The sequence below is a fragment of the Chlamydotis macqueenii genome, chromosome 1 (genome assembly GCF_036417535.1).
Source record: "Chlamydotis macqueenii isolate bChlMac1 chromosome 1, bChlMac1.mat, whole genome shotgun sequence".
In the NCBI taxonomy this organism is placed as follows: domain Eukaryota; kingdom Metazoa; phylum Chordata; class Aves; order Otidiformes; family Otididae; genus Chlamydotis; species Chlamydotis macqueenii.
In genome coordinates this window covers 201,604,935-201,621,754 of record NC_141556.1, presented here as the reverse complement: position 1 = coordinate 201,621,754, position 16,820 = coordinate 201,604,935, and the positions used below count along the sequence as shown (strand labels likewise).

At 37.6% G+C, this 16,820-nt stretch overlaps 1 protein-coding gene across 1 annotated transcript in view; it reads left to right on the top strand.

Annotated features, from left to right (window-relative positions):
* Positions 1-16,820, top strand: part of ARHGAP42 (Rho GTPase activating protein 42) — a 166,550-nt gene that overhangs the window by 48,549 nt on the left and 101,181 nt on the right. The window contains exon 3 of the mRNA XM_086739604.1: positions 10,352-10,413. Within this exon, the coding sequence (XP_086595730.1) occupies positions 10,352-10,413 (62 nt within the window). The remainder of the gene's footprint in view (positions 1-10,351; positions 10,414-16,820) is intronic.

Genomic DNA, 16,820 nt, shown 5'->3' with positions numbered 1-16,820 from the left:
TCTCGTCCACCATCACTCCCAAGTCCTTCTCAGGGCGCCTCTCAATCCGTTCCCCGCCCAGCCTGTATTTGTGCCTGGGATTGTCCTGATCCAGGTGCAGGACCTTGCACTTGGCCTTGTTGAACTTCATGAGGTTTGCAGGGACCCACCTCTCCAGCATCTGGATGGCATCCCTCTCATCCAGCGTGTTGACGGCACCACACAGCTGGGTGTCGTCAGCAAACTTGCTGAGGGTGCACTCTATCCCACTGTCCATATCGCCGACAAAGATGTTGAACAGGGCCGGGCCCAACACAGACCCCTGAGGGACGCCACTTGTGACCGGTCTCCACTTGGACATTGAGCCGTTGACCACCACTCTCTGAGTGCGGCCATCCAGCCAACTCCTTATCCACCGAGTGGTCCATCCATTGAATCCATGTCTCTCCAGTTTAGAGACAAGGATGTCATGTGGGACAGTGTCAAGTGCTTTGCACAAGTCCAGGTAGATGATATTCGTTGCTCGTCCCTTGTCCTCCGATGCCGTCACCCCATCATAGAAGGCCACCAGATTGTTCAGGCATGATTTGCCCTTAGCGAAGCTATATGGCTATCACCAACCACCTCCTTATTTTCCATGTGCCTTAGTGTAGTTTCCAGGAGAATCTGCGCCTTCTTTATATCAAGGAATTATTGAGTTTGATACTGTTTGTAACTGGATTTAGGTAGTTAGGCTAACAAAGGTTTGTTTCAATAAAATTATTTAATAAGGAAAAGGATTTTTACTTCTAATAGTGGCCCTACGTTTCACACTTTACGTATGTTCAGAAAAAAACCTTCGTAAAATACCTTGCTATATTTGCTCATTAAGTTTTGCAAGGTGAAAATACTTTGAGTTAAAATTCCAGTTGCCTGATATGGTTGTACATATTATACTGTACTTGCAAACACAACTTGCAAAGCTTTGGGCTTTGATTAAGCTTAGATCCTGATTTCTTGCCTTATATGGTTCAGATATTAATCTGTCCTGTAATCTGCAGCACACGTGTATTGCGCTCAGACAGGAGGTTCCGTTGTTGCTGTGGAACTTGCTCGCCTCTTCTGCTGGTTTGTCTTGCCTTTATAGTGTGACAAAACCCAGGAGACTCGTCAGGGAAAATGCCTGTGTGTGGTATACGGCCAGCAATGGAAGGGCTTTTAAACATCCGTTTGTGGGGAATGCTCCCTAAAAAACATATAGGGATTGAATGCCATAAACCAGGGGAGGTCAAGCAGGGAAACTGTTGCTGCATCTGTGGTAGTTTCAGTGCTGGCTTTGTCTTCATGGGGAATTTAAAGCACTTGTTACCTTCTCTGTCCTACTACTGCAAAGAACAAATATGCTGTATATATGATGTAGATGACAAAATACCAACATGTTTACTCTGAGTTTACAGTACTCAAATGAAGTAGAGAAAAGCCTTGTGTTTTGTTTACTTTTAGTTACATGGATTTCAGTAGCTGTGCTCTGATAAAATTCTCTGCTTGCCAGTATACAGTGGGAGATGTAATCATATCTGAAGAAGAGTATGTAGTCCTTGAATCATAACTTTGGGTGTAAAAGTCTCAGTGTTGTAATTTTTCTTGCTTCCTCATTTGTGTGATTTCTTTGCAGAAGTTTTAAACTAGACATTTTTCATCTCTGTGTCTCTTTGTTTCTTATCATACATTTCTTTCCTGATGCATAATGGATTCGTTTGACAAATTTGGATTTATTTTTGTAAGGCAGCACACTTACAAGAACTGAAAAAAAATGGCAAAATACCTTTCCTCACGGTTCAAGGTGGGAAATTGCCAGAGGAAAAAAATTACCACTCTAAGTTGTGCTCCCTGGGAGGATCTAACTCTTACAGCAATAGTTATTATTTATTTTTCTTATGGGCATGTCTGTGTTAAATTAGGATAAACAATCCTCGAAATCGGATTTTTTTTTTTTTTTTAATTTGTAGTTCATCAGAGTTGAAAGTTCAAGGACTAGATTAGGTAGCAATTACTTCAAAATCTGAAAGATTGTGGTGCTAATAGATAAAAAAAGCATTGTATTAAGCCCTTGCAGAGCTTACTTACCAGATTAATTATAGAGCAAATAGTAAGAATGTTCACAAAGCTTCACTTTGTCTGCTGTAAATCACTCTTGTGATTCTGTCACAAGAGCAGTACAGACCAGACAGAATTGCCTCTACCTTTGTGTACCTTCCCGTGATGGAAGTCTTCAAGGAAGTTTGTGGTTATTGGGGCTGTGAATTTAAACCACTGTCTGCTGGCAGAATTTGCTGTCGATTTGAGAGCGTCTGTCAGAGTATTTCCATGTAATTTTAAAACCTGTACACTTGAATCTTTTTTTCAGCCTCTGTCTTTTAACTACCACAAGGACATTTCATTGTATTATAGGAAGGTACAAATAGCTTTTTTTTCTCTGTTTTTATGGAGGTTGTGGTAAATGTAAACACAGACTAAAGGAATGCATGAGGTCCTTATTACAGATCCATAAAATCTGATACCCAGATTAGAGAGGTAAGAGAAACCAAATGCAGGATAAGGCAGCTCATCCAATATTAATTTTCCAAATTTAAATGAGACAGAAACCCCATGAAGAAACGAACCATTGTCTTGCTATTCTAACTTATTTTTCCACAATGGAATCTTCTAACAGAATTTATCTTTTGACACCGATAGTCAACTTAAAGCACATCTGACATGCTTCTAGCTTACAAACTGGAATATACATAAATACCTAAGCAATTCTACCTTAAATATAAACAAAAGAAAGGAGTTACACTGCTTCTTCTAATATATTGGGAATGAAACCCAGAAGAGAATGAAACTGGTAAGAAAAACAATATTTAAAATCCTGCACTCCTCTCCCCTTCTTTTGTCTTCTCTTCTGCTTTCCCAGTAAACATTACTTATGGTACTGAGCTCGGTCTTCCAAACTAAAGTTTCTCAAAAATATTGCCACTTGGAAAGTGAGGGAAGCAGACCTAGTGTAGAAGTGGCAGAGGAAATAGCAGCAGCCAATGGAAAATGGAAACCTGATCAATAATTGGGAAGATTTAGCAGACATGTACTTGTCCAAATACAGCTTTTCTGAAAATCTGTTTAAAAAAAAAATAATACTGTTTTCTGTAGGAATATATTGCAGTTGTCTTACACTACTATTTATTTAATTATATTACAGTGGTACTCAAGCCTAGTCAACATTGTTTATGAAATATTTATAAATTGCAAAAATTATTCTTTATTTCAGTTTGCAGACCAAGGTGTTGATCCTGCAGCTTGTTCCCTTTGTGCTAAGCTCTAATTCAGTTTAAAGCTGTAGATAATTGTATACTTTTAATGTTTTGTAGGCTTTATTCAGTAGGAAAAAAGGAAGAAAAAGATTTGTTAACAAATCAGTCCAGATTGTGAAAGAGGTAAAGGAAATGTCTTGTATATGATAAGGCTATATTTAAATTCATAGCCAACATATTGAAAGACAAAGAGAATGAGAGGCTTTGTGAGACTTATTTCAAGATAGTCCTCCTTTGGAGTTATATTTTGGCGTGTTGAAAACTTGCTATAGTGCTGACATTTTGAGGCATCCAGCTTAGTTACCTTCAGATATAAAACTACAGTTCCTGTGCAGCTTTTATGACATCCACAATTCCTGTTAGGTAGAAAGTACTGAGAAAGGAGATTATTGTCTGTTTATTCCAGGTACTTGCGGTGGCCTGTCAGTGTTAATCTGAAATTTGTGATTTTTCTGTCTGATCAGGAAGCCATCTGTTGCTCCTCTTTTTCTACTTTTTTATTTTTTTCCCCTCCCTGTACTTTTTCAATGTGGCTTAAAGCCACAGAAAGGATAGAAATTTTATTTGATGTTGGTTTTTGGTTTTTTTTTTTGAGAAACTACTTGAAATAGTATTTGTGGCTGAAATAATGCTAGTCATTAAAAGCTCTGGAAATACATCTGTGAATTAGTATCTATTTAATAATATATTTACTTTCATTTTAGAATTGGAAGCAAGTCCCTTCTCCCAGCCCTCCCAGCACTCGTGGATCTTACATTCATTCTACTTCGTCACTGAAGTCTAGTAACCAAGTTGTAATCCTTAGGAAATTTTTTTTATGAGTCATAGGTCCCTCTTGAATTCTGATTTGGTAATGTATTACTTACTGGGAAAAACTCCCTTGGAGGCTTTAGTTGAAGTTTGTGCTCAAGCATGAATTAAGAGCCTGGTGTAGCACGTCGACATTAGGTATGACGAGTTCTGGAGAGAGGATGTACTTGACTGACCTTCCTGCCAGAGTGTCAGGAGCAATGTACAGCACAGTCCTGGCATTTCCCCAGTCAGGTCAGGAAGATAAAAGGCAATCTCTGACAGGCTTGCACATTTTCGCCTCTTATACAGCAAGATGTTGTGAGAACAGATGACATATTTCTGTGTGTATGTTTTTTCCATGCAGCAGTCATGTATCTGAAGATAGTGGTGTTACCTGCTTAGAATATTATAAAATGTTGTTTAGTGTACTTTGGAGTATTTAAAGATTGCCTATGCGTTGTTTAAGACTGCATGTGTAAGTATAAGTTTGACCAACAGTCCATTTTTACAGAGAAGAACATTTATTTTTATTCTGTCTTTCACATAACTTTCCATTCTATTTTGGGTTGAACATTACCTTCCAAACTTGCCTTTATGTCTTTGAATTCAGCATTGGTCGTATAAAACTACTACTAGGTTCCATGCACATTGCTTTCCTTTTCTCCTTAAATATAGATGGCTTCACACCATCACAACATTAAGTAGTGTAGTGTAACACTGTACTCTTTAGTATTAAGCTAATTATTGATAGAGTAACTTCAACGGTGTCCATAGGCATACTGTTTTAAGGTGCATATTCTCTATGCAAGTATATAACAAAAACTTCATAAAGTTTAAGTACATGGGGTTTTTTGCTATGAAACACTAGGTTGATTTTAATGCAGTAAACCAGAATTCTAGAGCATAAATGAAGCATATCTTAAAAAATGCGTTCTATGAATTCAGATAAATAAATTCTTATCCCTTTTAATTTCTCCCTCATTCACTTAGTCCTACACTAAGCTTCAGTTCTCTTTTGGTTGTGCGAGTGTAGTTGTTTGTGGAGCTGTAATGTATGTTTGAAATGATAAAGATAAAAAACCAAATGAAACACACACATCTTCTGGAAAAAGGACGTTGTTGATCTACACCATTAAGATTTAAGTTGTTGGTACTGTTAGTTTGCTGCCTTAGGAAGCAAATTAGTTAAAGGACTTTTTCATTTAAAAATAAAAAAATTGCGTTTTTGTTTTTGGGTTGTTTTTTGTTTTTTGTTTTTTTCTTAAATAAAGTAGTGGAACCTGTTTCTCCTGAACAAGGAGAATTTTGCAGCAAATTAGGGTTGCGGTGGGAACACTTCAGAGAAAACAGATGGCGACCTGTTTTAATTCTGATGAATGAGACCACAAGTGTACAGACAAGTACATATACCTTTTTTTTTTTTTTTTTCACTTATTGAGCATTGCTTTTCTCATGCATCATTTCCATCATGGTGCCAAGTCCTTTCAATAGCCCTTAAATAAAAAGCAGACTGTAAAACTATTTGCATTTTGTAAGCTAGTGTCTCCTAATGACTTAGAATAAAGTGTTAAGGCAGCACTTTGTTTTACTTAAAATGACCCACCAATAACAATAATGCTTTTTGAAAATACCTTTATATTTAATATGTTGGGTTACATACTGTACTTGATATTATTGGTATGTTTTCAGAATTTATTTCTTATCAGCACATTCCCATGACATTTCCTCTTGTAAAATACTTGACTCTTCTTCCCCCCAGCCCTTTTTGTATTTACAAAGTTCACTTTAATTCTTCTGTGTCTATTCTGATTAAAAAGAAGGGAAGAAAAAAATAAGCGTCGCAGCGTTAGTAAGAAAAGGTTGTAAGGCCTGCATGTAATTCCGGAGCTTCCTGACAGACAACAGTGGGCTGCATCTGACACAAATGGTTCTGATTTTTAAGTCTCCTGGATTTTGACTATGGAAAAGTACCTCCGATTATTATTGCTGAAATAGTTGTTTGTTTCCTGTCGAGAGCTCGGAATCCAGAATTGGGTGTATGTACCCTGTGCCTCAGCTTATGCCGAAACCCTGAGAGGGGGCCCGGCTGTGGAGGCTGCCCCTGCCCAGCTCTGCATGGCATCTGGCAGCACTGCAGGTGAGGGGTCCCACCTCAGGAGCCTGAGGCCCCACGGCGAGATCTGCTCTCTGTTTTTCTCCCTCTGCCCAGCCCGGTCCCCAGGTGTGTTGAAGAAGAGGGGGCCAGTGGGAAAAGAGGGGAGGAAGAAGGGAAAAGCCTGCGCCGTGGAAAGAGGAACAAGGGCTGTCTTGCTTTCCCTTCACCACCTCCTGCTGCAGCTTCCAGCACGGATGAAGTTCTCTGGGCACAAACCTTGGCTTTTAATAGGTCAGACTGAGTGGGGGATGTATGGGAAGAAGGGTGTAATAACATGAAAGACTCAGGAGTACTGCAATGCTCCTTGGTATTGTAGAAAAGCTGTTAGTAGTAAAGCCTTTTTTTGGCATTATGTGGTGCCGTTGCAAGGGCAGAAGAGCCAGTGAGGTCACCAGAGATGTCCGTGTTGCTAAGCTCTGCCTGCGTACTGGGCGTGCATCCTTCATTATAGTCTGAACTACACGATGCATTTGTTCTCTCTGTGCACCTCCTGAGCTGAGAAAGGATGCTCCATGGCTTCGTGGACATTGACAAGCAGAAAATCGATGGATGTGGGTGTTGGGTAGCAAACATTGGAAATGTTGTCAGTATTGATGCGAAGGTGTCTCTGCAATGAAGGTGTTGCTAGGAGCAAGGGAATGGCTTGTCTTAGCACTGCTTCTGTGCTCTTCCTGAAACTTTGACCTTTATAATTTCCCCAAAGGTGAGGCAATGGAGAAGAGAACATGGAGATAACTTCTCAGTCTTTAGCTGATGGGCATATAGATACCTTTATATTAGTGTTAAACATTGAGGAAAATCTTGAATTGCACAGTTTCAGAACATATTTTTATAGGTTTTTTTTCCTCTCTTTGCGCTGATTTCATTTAAATCCTAATAAAAAAAAATTTAACTCTGAAACTGAAAACCCCTTTGGTTCTGCCTTGAAATTAGGAAGATAAGTTGAAAGCTTCTCTTACTGTTTTGTTTTTTTTTCCTTCCTCACAGTTTCCAGTCATCCTTCTGCCCAGTTTCTGCTTCCTGCTATTCTTCCCTTACTATCTTTTTGTTCCTAAATCTCTGAATATTGCCTGATCAGAGAGGGTATTTTTTTCTTTACAACTATTGCTTTCACTTGCCTGTCCCACACCCTTTCTATTTGATTTTAGATAAAGACCTGCCTGTACCTTGGGGCTGGGAACTGGCAGTATTTGTGCTTGGCTACTGAAAGGTGTGAACTGTTAACTTTTTCATTGCAGATGAAAAAAAAAAATCATAGGCCTTTGTTGTATTAAGGATGGCTTTAATGATGTGATAAGAAACTTAAGTAAAAAGTATCATAAGGCTTGATGTGGGTAGGGAAAACTTAAATTTCAGTAGGTTCTGGATCTGCTGTCCTCACAAAGTTGTAGTGCTTTGTATGATCATTTCTCTTTGAAAATAGTTCTGTCATTGTGAGTGACTCCACAGTAAAAAAGAAAAAAAAAAAAAAAAAAAAAGGTGGAGGAATAGAGTTTTAACATGTGACTGCAGTAACACATCATCTTGTGGTTAAAAATGACCAGTTATTTCACTGAAATAATCTGGAAACAATTTATCTTGCTGGCTTTACTAGAAAGTCAGCTGTTTTTCTGAAGTGCATCCTAATTCCCTGAATAGGTAATAAAATTCAAACAATATGTTTATCTAGTTTAGTTGAAAAGATTATTATTATTATTATTATTATTATTTTTAATGGTGGGTCATGAATTGATCTGCCACACGTGCAAGGGATGAACTGGCTCTATCTTGTTTTCTACAGGCAAAGATCTTTTCTTGTTAAATTTTGTGGGATATCAGTGTGCAAATAAGAAATAGTTTGGCTATGTGTGTTTGGCTTACTGTTTATTTGGCTTACTGTTTATTTAGTTTTTAGGGTTTCGTAAAAATACTTGTACTTGCTGTACAAATATTTTTAAATACATAGTGGTACATAGATATTCTTGAATGTAGCACTGAACAGATTTCTTATCACATAACTTAACCAGTCAGTTCATCATCTGTTTGTCTGGTTTTGACAGACGGGATATTATGAGCTGACTCTAAGAAACTGAGTTAATTCAGTGGATAGCCAACTAAGTTCTTGATATCAAGATGTAACTCTAATAAAGGCTGAGCTGCTAAGTAGTTGGAAGTCAGTAACTGAAAGGCTCAGCTGTTAAGCCTAAGGGACAGAGTTCTTAAGTTTGTGCAGGGTGCCTAGAATTTCTTTTACTTAAAAGGTTGCAAAAATTTCTGCTGTTTGTGTTCTCAGGGGAAAATACTAAAGGAAAAGGCTTGAGACCCAACTGGCTGGACGTTTAACTTAGCAGGTGTATGTGAACTAAACAAAGAGCTCATGAGTAATAACAGGAGAAAAAAGAATTTGTCAGCAAAGAATGACTTATGAGGTCAAGATGTGCAGGTATAGCATTAGAAAGCTGTAAAAAATAAACTATGTAAGGTCTTGCAGAAGAAATTGGAACAAACAGCAAAGTGTTCTTCAGCTGCAAAAGGGTGACCTTTCCAACGTCCAGGTGGGATAAAGGATAAAAATGATTTGGGTGTAGTCCAAAAACTTAAGTAGCAATTTGTGAATGCTGGTAAGTTAAAGCAAGCTAGATGCTGGTTCCCTCTTAGAACTTAATAGAACATAGCAGATCCTCTAGTTTTTTTCCTTAAGTCTTTCAGGGAAGTTGAGAGATGATGAAGGCATATTATTGGAGACTGGCATGTTTTGTAAAAAACATTAAGAAGATAGAAGAATAGCTATGAGGATGAGAGATCTCTTAGCATACTGTCAGCAGTGTATGTTGGTTAACTTTGAAGACTTTTTGAAGCCTACTCTTTTGAGAAATTCCGCAAGTTTTGTTTCCTTGGTTTTTTTCCCCTCTTTAAAAGATGATTTAAATTGCTTCAAGTTTGTTGTGAGAAGCTGTAGGATTTATAAATCTGCGTTCTCAGATCAGAGATTTAAACCATAGAATTTAGCATCGTGTCCTGGGCAGCAGTTACTACTAGATGCATCAGGAGAAAGTAAAAAGAGCTACTTACCTCTCTTCACATGATTCTTCTCTGGCACTTTTGTCTGTGGAACTGTAATACTGAATTCTGAACAACCTGTATGCCCTTGAGAAAGTAATGGAAAGAGATATTTTTCTAGAGAGATTTGCACCACTTGCTTAGATGAGAAGAGATTTCTTACCTTCTTTTATGAGTTAATAGAATCATAGAATTATAGAATCATAGAATGGTTAGAGTTGGAAGGGACCTTCAAAGGTCATCTAGTCCACCCCCTCTGCAAGGAGCAGGGACATCCCCAACTAGATCAGGTTGCTCAGAGCCTCATCCAGCCTGGCCTTGAACATTTCCAGGGATGGGGCATCCACCACCTTTCTGGGCAACCTGCGCTAGTGTTCTACATCTTGCATTGTAAAAAAATTTTTCCTGATACTTTTATTATGTTTCTGTTGATGTCTTCTATAGCCCTTTGACTTATATTTGAGGGCAGTTTTGAGCAAAGACTATCTCACAGTTGTACCAGAATTCAAAGCTTACTTATGAATCAATCGTCTGTTCTTGTCACCTGGGACCTTGTTTGTCACTGCAAAACGTAAAGCCAAAGAACTGCTAAACCTGAACGTTTGACATAAGTAACAGATTTCTTCTATAATGTTGAGTTTGAGATTTTTACCTGAGTATTTTTCATAGTTCTTGCAAATATTTGTTGCTGCACTTTAATAGGAGAAGCTCAAGATTTTTCTTATCAGTTTTGTGTGCTAAAGTAAATTTTATGGCTGATTGTCAAATTCTTTGTTTTGAGACTGATTTGCACATTTCAGAAAGATCAGCTTGCCATATTCCATTTAAAAATTATTTTAAAATAGATAGGACTATTAAGAATCAGGTTCCTTTCCCTTGTTTTTTACCTACCTGCTCTTGACCTGCTGCTCAATTCAGTCTGTGCCTCGTTCACTTCAGTGAAGTACTATATAAGAACAGTATCTTATCACTACAACTTAAATCCATGTAATGGACTCATCTGGTCTCTAAATGTAATGTTGACCAGAACATTTTTTTTTCTTTGTTTTCTTTTCAGCCCAGTCACTGAAAGAGTTTGCTCGGCTCTTGATTGCTGTTGAAGAGGAGAGGAGACGACTGGTAAGCTTGCTGGCAATATGTTGCGTTGGGCCTCTTTGTGTGTGAAATAGTACTTTATTTGTATCCTCCTGAAGTGCTTTTCTTTTTTTTTTTTTAATATTTGTATAGTAGATGTTCAGTATTTCGTAAGAATCACTTGATTCTGCAAAGGCAGAAATTTGCTAGCACAGACTGCAGCAATTTTTAATTGGGTGTTCAGCCGAATACTTTTGCATCGATTTAAAAACTACTTTCTTGTCATTTCCTCCCTCCTCACTCCTCACTTTAACCTTTGAATGCTGCTGCACCTTTCCTTCCTCCCATCTTGTATTATTAGTTGCAAGACACAGGAATAAAGGAAAACGAAAACAAAGATCTTATAATGGAAATGTAGATTGGTATTTATATTTAATGAAATACTTTATATATATATCAGACTTGTCAGATTCGTCCTTTGTTGTGGTAGTCTTACTCCATTTTTTTCCATACTGATGCATCTACAGTATGCTTTCATTTTTATTTCTATTCAAATGTAGCTTTGTTAAAGAAGTTTTAAGTATATTGTTGTACAAGTATTTTTTAAAAAGTGAAGCAACATAAGTAATGAAACTATTTCTGTATTTCTTTTTCTTCCTTGTAAGTCAATCATGAATAAAGAAGTAAGGTAAGGATTAACCTCAGTAGGGGGATTTTTAGAAATTGTGAAACTTTAACTAGTTCAAATCTATCCAATTACTATGTCTGTCCTTGTTTTCCTTCCTCTTACGAGTACTTAGGGAGATGAAGAAAATAATTTTCTGAGTGGATTAATAATTTTCTGAGGAAAATTATTAATCCAGGAAGAGGAATACAGAAAAATTTCTTATTCATAGGAGTAAATGGCCATAGAATTGGCATCCTGCTATTTCTGTTTACATAAATATGCTAAAGTGGCAAAATTATAAACATTTATATGGTACAGTTGCATAATTAATATCACCTAAACCTATAAAAGTATGAAATTTTTGCTTCATGCTAAATATTTTTTCCTGGGTAGGTGGAATAGTGAGAAGGTGACTATTCAGTCACCTTAAAAGACATTTACCGTAACACTTATTAATTACTTAGCTAAACAGTGTTTCCAATGAATAGCTTTCCAATTTAGGTTAAAGATTATTGTGAGCTAACTGTTAGAAAAAGGGAAAGCAGTGAACAGGTAAAGGTTTTATTTTTCAAACTGATTAGTCTTTTGTAATATCTATGTGTAATTTCCCTTTATTTTGTCTTCCTATTTATTTTTTTTTTGTCAGAGGAGTCATTCCCTTTTTCACTTTTAGTAGATTCTAACTTCTCTGTGTTTTATAATTTGATCTTTCCATGTAACATTTTACTTTGTATCTGGTAGGAAGGCCATTAAAGTAAAAGGGGGAAAAACATTAATTTTATTAAGGGAAATGGCTCCCCCAGAGGAGGGCCACGAAGATGATCAGAGGGTTGAAGCACCTTTCCTATGAGGACAGGCTGAGAGTTGGGGCTGTTCAGCCTGGAGAAGAGGAGGCTCCAGGGGGACCTTATAGCGGCCTTCCAGTACCTAAAGGGGGCCTACAAAAATATGGGGAGAAACTTTTTAGCAGGGCCTGTTGTGACAGGATGAGGGGTAATGGTTTTAAAGTAGAGGGAGGTAGATTCAGACTGGGCATGAGGAAAAAAATATTACACTGGGGGTGGTGGAATACTGGCACAGGTTGCCCAGAGAGGTGGTGGATGCCCCATCCCTGGAAACGTTCAAGGCCAGGTTGGACGGGGCTCTGAGCAACCTGATCTGGTTGGAGATGTCCCTGATTCTTGCAGGGGGGTTGGACTAGGTGACCTTTGAAGGTCCCTTCCAATGCAAACCATTCTATGAAAAAAGACCAGTGAAACAGAAAGATACTTTTTGTTCTGTTTCAGTATGACTTCAATGGGAATGCATGGATTATGTAGCTGAGCTGTTGGATCCCAATGCAGGGTCAAAGACTTGGGTGAGATTTCAGTCTCACAGAAAAATATTTTTAAAATGGCTATAAGTTTAGTACAATAGGATTGTCAAATAATTGTAAACAAAGTGGCAAATAGTATTCGTGTGTGGAGGAGCTGCTCTTGATGGGAAATAATTTGCAGCAGATTTTCACTGAGTTTGAAATAACCCCATTCTGTTTATTCTTCAAACTGAATGCTCCTGCTGAGAGCATTGATGACACACAGTTATCATGGTAGTGATACTTGAATAACAAAATTCAGCAAACTTTAGAATTTCTCTGATTGTAAAAAGTGTGATCTGCCTGTAGAAATGTACTATGAGTAATATAAAATATGAATTCCTTTTCCTTTCATAAGGTTATGCTGTGTTGACACAAGAATAGATGAATTGTAGATGAATTAGTCCCTGCTACTGATTTCCTCTTCCTTCAGATCCCCTATGAATTTGAAGCATTGAATGTGTTCTTTCGAGTGTTAAGTTGTCTTGAATGCAACTCCCTGGTTATTTCTGAAGTTTACTAAATCCTGAACTGAAAGAAACCTCTTAACTATTGCATTCTTTGCTGTTTACCCAAGTTTTTATGAGTTGCTGGCAAGTGATGAATGGTCCTAGAGCTTTTCTCTCTGGTATCATGAATCAGTGAGATGTGTATGGTTACTTTGAATTCCTGACCAATATTAAATACTTTAGTGGATACTACAAAAATTCTGAAGTGGGCAGTTGTGTACTATGCTCGATGAATATTTTTGTTTCTAATATCTGTCTCTTTATATCTCATAGTCTTCATGCTTCAGAGAGTATCTCATTGTTGTGGACTTTTTTGTATTAACTGGATGTTCTCATTGTGGTTCTGTATTTGCCCTCACACAAGGGGTCCGATGCTATCTGCTTCCCAGGAAAGCATCAAAATATTCGATTTCAAAAGCTGTTCTTAAAGGAAAATAAATGAACTCTTAAAACCAGCAATCCATGGAATGGTACATAAAATCAGATACCAAAGGACGCAGCATGTTGAGCAGAATTAACCTTTTCCCTATAATGTGAAGTGGATTGCAGATTCCATCAGAAGAATAAGCAGTCTTCTGTCCACAGGTGCTGCTTATTACTCAGTTTATAAAGTGGAGAAATCACAAAATCACATACTAGCACCCTCAGACTATACAGCATACACCTGACATTTTGTTTCACATGGACGCTCTCTTAAAATGGCAAAAAACAGTGTATGAAGGTGTTCTGATATACCTGGTAGCTGCTTTCAGTGCTCTTCACCGCTCATATAAATTTTAGCATGTAAATTAATCTCTTTTGAAGGAACCTGCTTGTAAGGAGACTGTCTGAAAGCACATTACTGCAAATGAAGAAACACCACCAGAAATAAGAGGGTTTCTTCTCTTTGCAATTAGAACTGGGTTTTTGTTTTGGGGTTTGTTTGTTTGGGTTACCCCACCCGCGCGCCCCCCACATCCCTTTAAGTCATTTGAAATTAATTTAAAAGCACCTCAAAGCTGATTTTTTTTTTTTTTTTTTTTCCCTCTCACTTACACTTAAGATGGCCTGTACACATCCTATTGAGCGATTAAAGTAGCAATTCTTTGGGAAGACTTTCTGAAGTTATGCATCAGACTAGAAATTTGGAAATATTAATTTCCTAGGTAACTGAGCTTTCTGGTCAACAAGGAGCAGTAAATCAGCACAGAATTATTTTATTTTGTTACAAAAAAAAATATTTTTACATTTATTTATTTATTATTTTCTTCCACTTTTCTTCCTCCTACCACAGATATAGAAGGCTACATATCTGATATTCATTGTAGGATAAATCCATGTCATTGGTAAATGGAATTCTGTAAGATTGGAAAATACTGATTGGAATTATTTTGTTCATTGTTGGTCGGTTTGTTTTTTTTTTTTTTTTCAGACCGTCAGCTTAGTGTCCACTGATAGTCAAGCTAAGTTTTAGGAATCATTGAGAAAATTATTGAAAACAAATCACATGCCTTCATAAACCATTTTTGTGAACCCTATTTTGAATACTTGCTATGTGTATTTCTTGTCAGAAAGCATTGTATAGATTAGAAAAGTTACAGAGATAGGGAAGAAGGAAGGCTAGACACCTGGAAGCTCAGGATGAGAAGTGACTGTCTACGAGGAGGACTCTGAATAGCTTTAGTTCAAATAAATTAGATCAATGTTATTTGAAGGCATGGGATTCATTAATACAATGAATTCATTAAGTACATATCTCAGCACCGTTTAAAATTTTTGTTAGCCCTCAGCAACAGGTTAACACTTGAGCCCTTGAAATAAGATTTTTCTTTTGTTTTTTTTTCTTTTCTTGCTGATAAAGTTGTCAGTCTTGCTTCCTAAGAACAACCAGAACAAGCATTTCAAGTCTTACTTCACATATAACTAAACATTTCTGTCACTGTAACCTACCTGGTACCTAGTTCCCCCAGTGCCTTTTATAAGAGACTCTTCTGCTCCACTTTGTAATCTGAGCCATTTGCAAATACTGTGAGAAATAAGTGAAAAAAACCCCAAAATTAAAAACACCTCATCCTTTATTCTCCTGTTACTGAGTATATCACTGGGGAATTTATCCTGTATGCAGGGTAGAGACATCAGTGCCAAATCTCTCTGTCTCCGCCAGCAACATTTTTTCATGCCTGGAAGTGGACAGGAAGGGTCTGCATAGTAGGGTAGCGCCTGAGCACATAGAATCATAGAATGGTTTGGGTTGGAAGGGACCTTCAAAGGCCATCCAGGCCAACCTCCCTGCAAGAGCAGGGACATCCCCAACCAGATCAGGTTGCTCAGAGCCCCATCCAAGCTGGCCTTGAATATTTCCAGGGGTGGGGCATCTACTACCTCTCTGGGCATTATGTCCTAATCTTCTTTTGCTTTCTAGGCAATGGGAAGTTTGGGGAAATATCTACTTCTAAGAGCTCAGAAAAGTAGTTGCTTTGCTAGAAGAAAAAATAATCTGTAACATTTAAGGACAACCGTGCCTCGGAGTGGAAAGATTGATGGTTGCTGCTTCATCCCTTTTTTCTGTAAATTGCTCCTGGAAGTCTTTGGACAAGTTGTGGATGCTTGTTGGAGAGCTGCTTGGAGTACCTTCAGCCTCACTGTCTTCCTGCTTCCTTTTCATCCTCCTGGAATTTGTGTCAGATCTCAAACTGTGAGAAGAGTAAGTTTTGTCTATGCAGGTGAAATTTGCCTAACCTGTGGTTGCAGGCACACTGCAACATCTACATTTTGTCAATCTAGACTCATAGTATAGAGTTTGTGGAGAGAAATGGGAACTTTTCAGGTATTGTCGACTTTAAGTAGATTCTTGAAAAGTAGGTTAGTGACAGTGTGTGCATATGTTTCTCTTTGGGACATGTGTGAATTTTTACTGTCTGGTTAATTTGAGTAAATCTTCATTTTTTGTGGAAGATGCTAATTTATTCCCTTTATTTTAGTTTATAGAATAATTTTTGCTTTTGTTTTTCATTTGTCTCAGAAAAATATGATTAGTCATTACTTTACATAATATAATATGACCTCTCATTTTAAAAATATGTAATACTATTTTGTTGAGGCTTTTGTCTGTTAGCCTTGGAAATAATTGCAGAAGAGAGAGGCTGTAGTCAGCAGCAATGTATGATTTTCTGCTGTGTTTTAGCTCTGGAATGATTGGATGAAATGTGATACAGAAAATTTTAACTAATGAATGGTTTTCAGAACCAGCTTTCTATCCCAAATCTGAGTCGCCTTTGTATCCCAACCACTGTCAATGTAAAAAATTGGGAGGTAAATAAACTGGAGTTCAGCAACACCTAGAAGAATGTTTTTGTATTCATATTAACTGCGTATTTGTAGAGTATTTCTTGGGCTGTTTAAGAAAATGTCCAGTCTTGCCTGTTGTGTTGGTACAAGTGTTTGTGTGACTGTGTAGTGAACACAATTGCAGAAGTGATCCAGCTGGAAAAATAATTCCTTTGGCCCTAACTTTCTGTCAGCTCCTTCCCCTCGCTTCAGTGCATGCAAGGAAAAATATGACTGGGGTAGAATTAGTATCAAGAAGATAGTAATGTCTTTCATGTAATTGCTATCAAAAAGATATTAGAACTATACCTTCACTTGCCTACAGATGTTGTCTGTGACCGCCATAACTGATAAATGAAATCAAGAAGCCGTAGGCACATTGCTCTCATGCAGGCTTCCTAGAAAGCAGATCTGCAATGTGATCCTTTGATGTGCTCTTGTTGAGGGAGAACTTACAATGCAACTTTCCCCCTTGCTGTGTCTTGGACTGGAAGGAATCCTGTTTGCTATCTTTCTCTGCACCACTCAAATAAAAAAAACATATGTGTTCAGTGAATGTTTCTTAGTATTTGTGCTCAATTTAGAAAAAAAACCCACAGAGTAATAAAAGTAAACA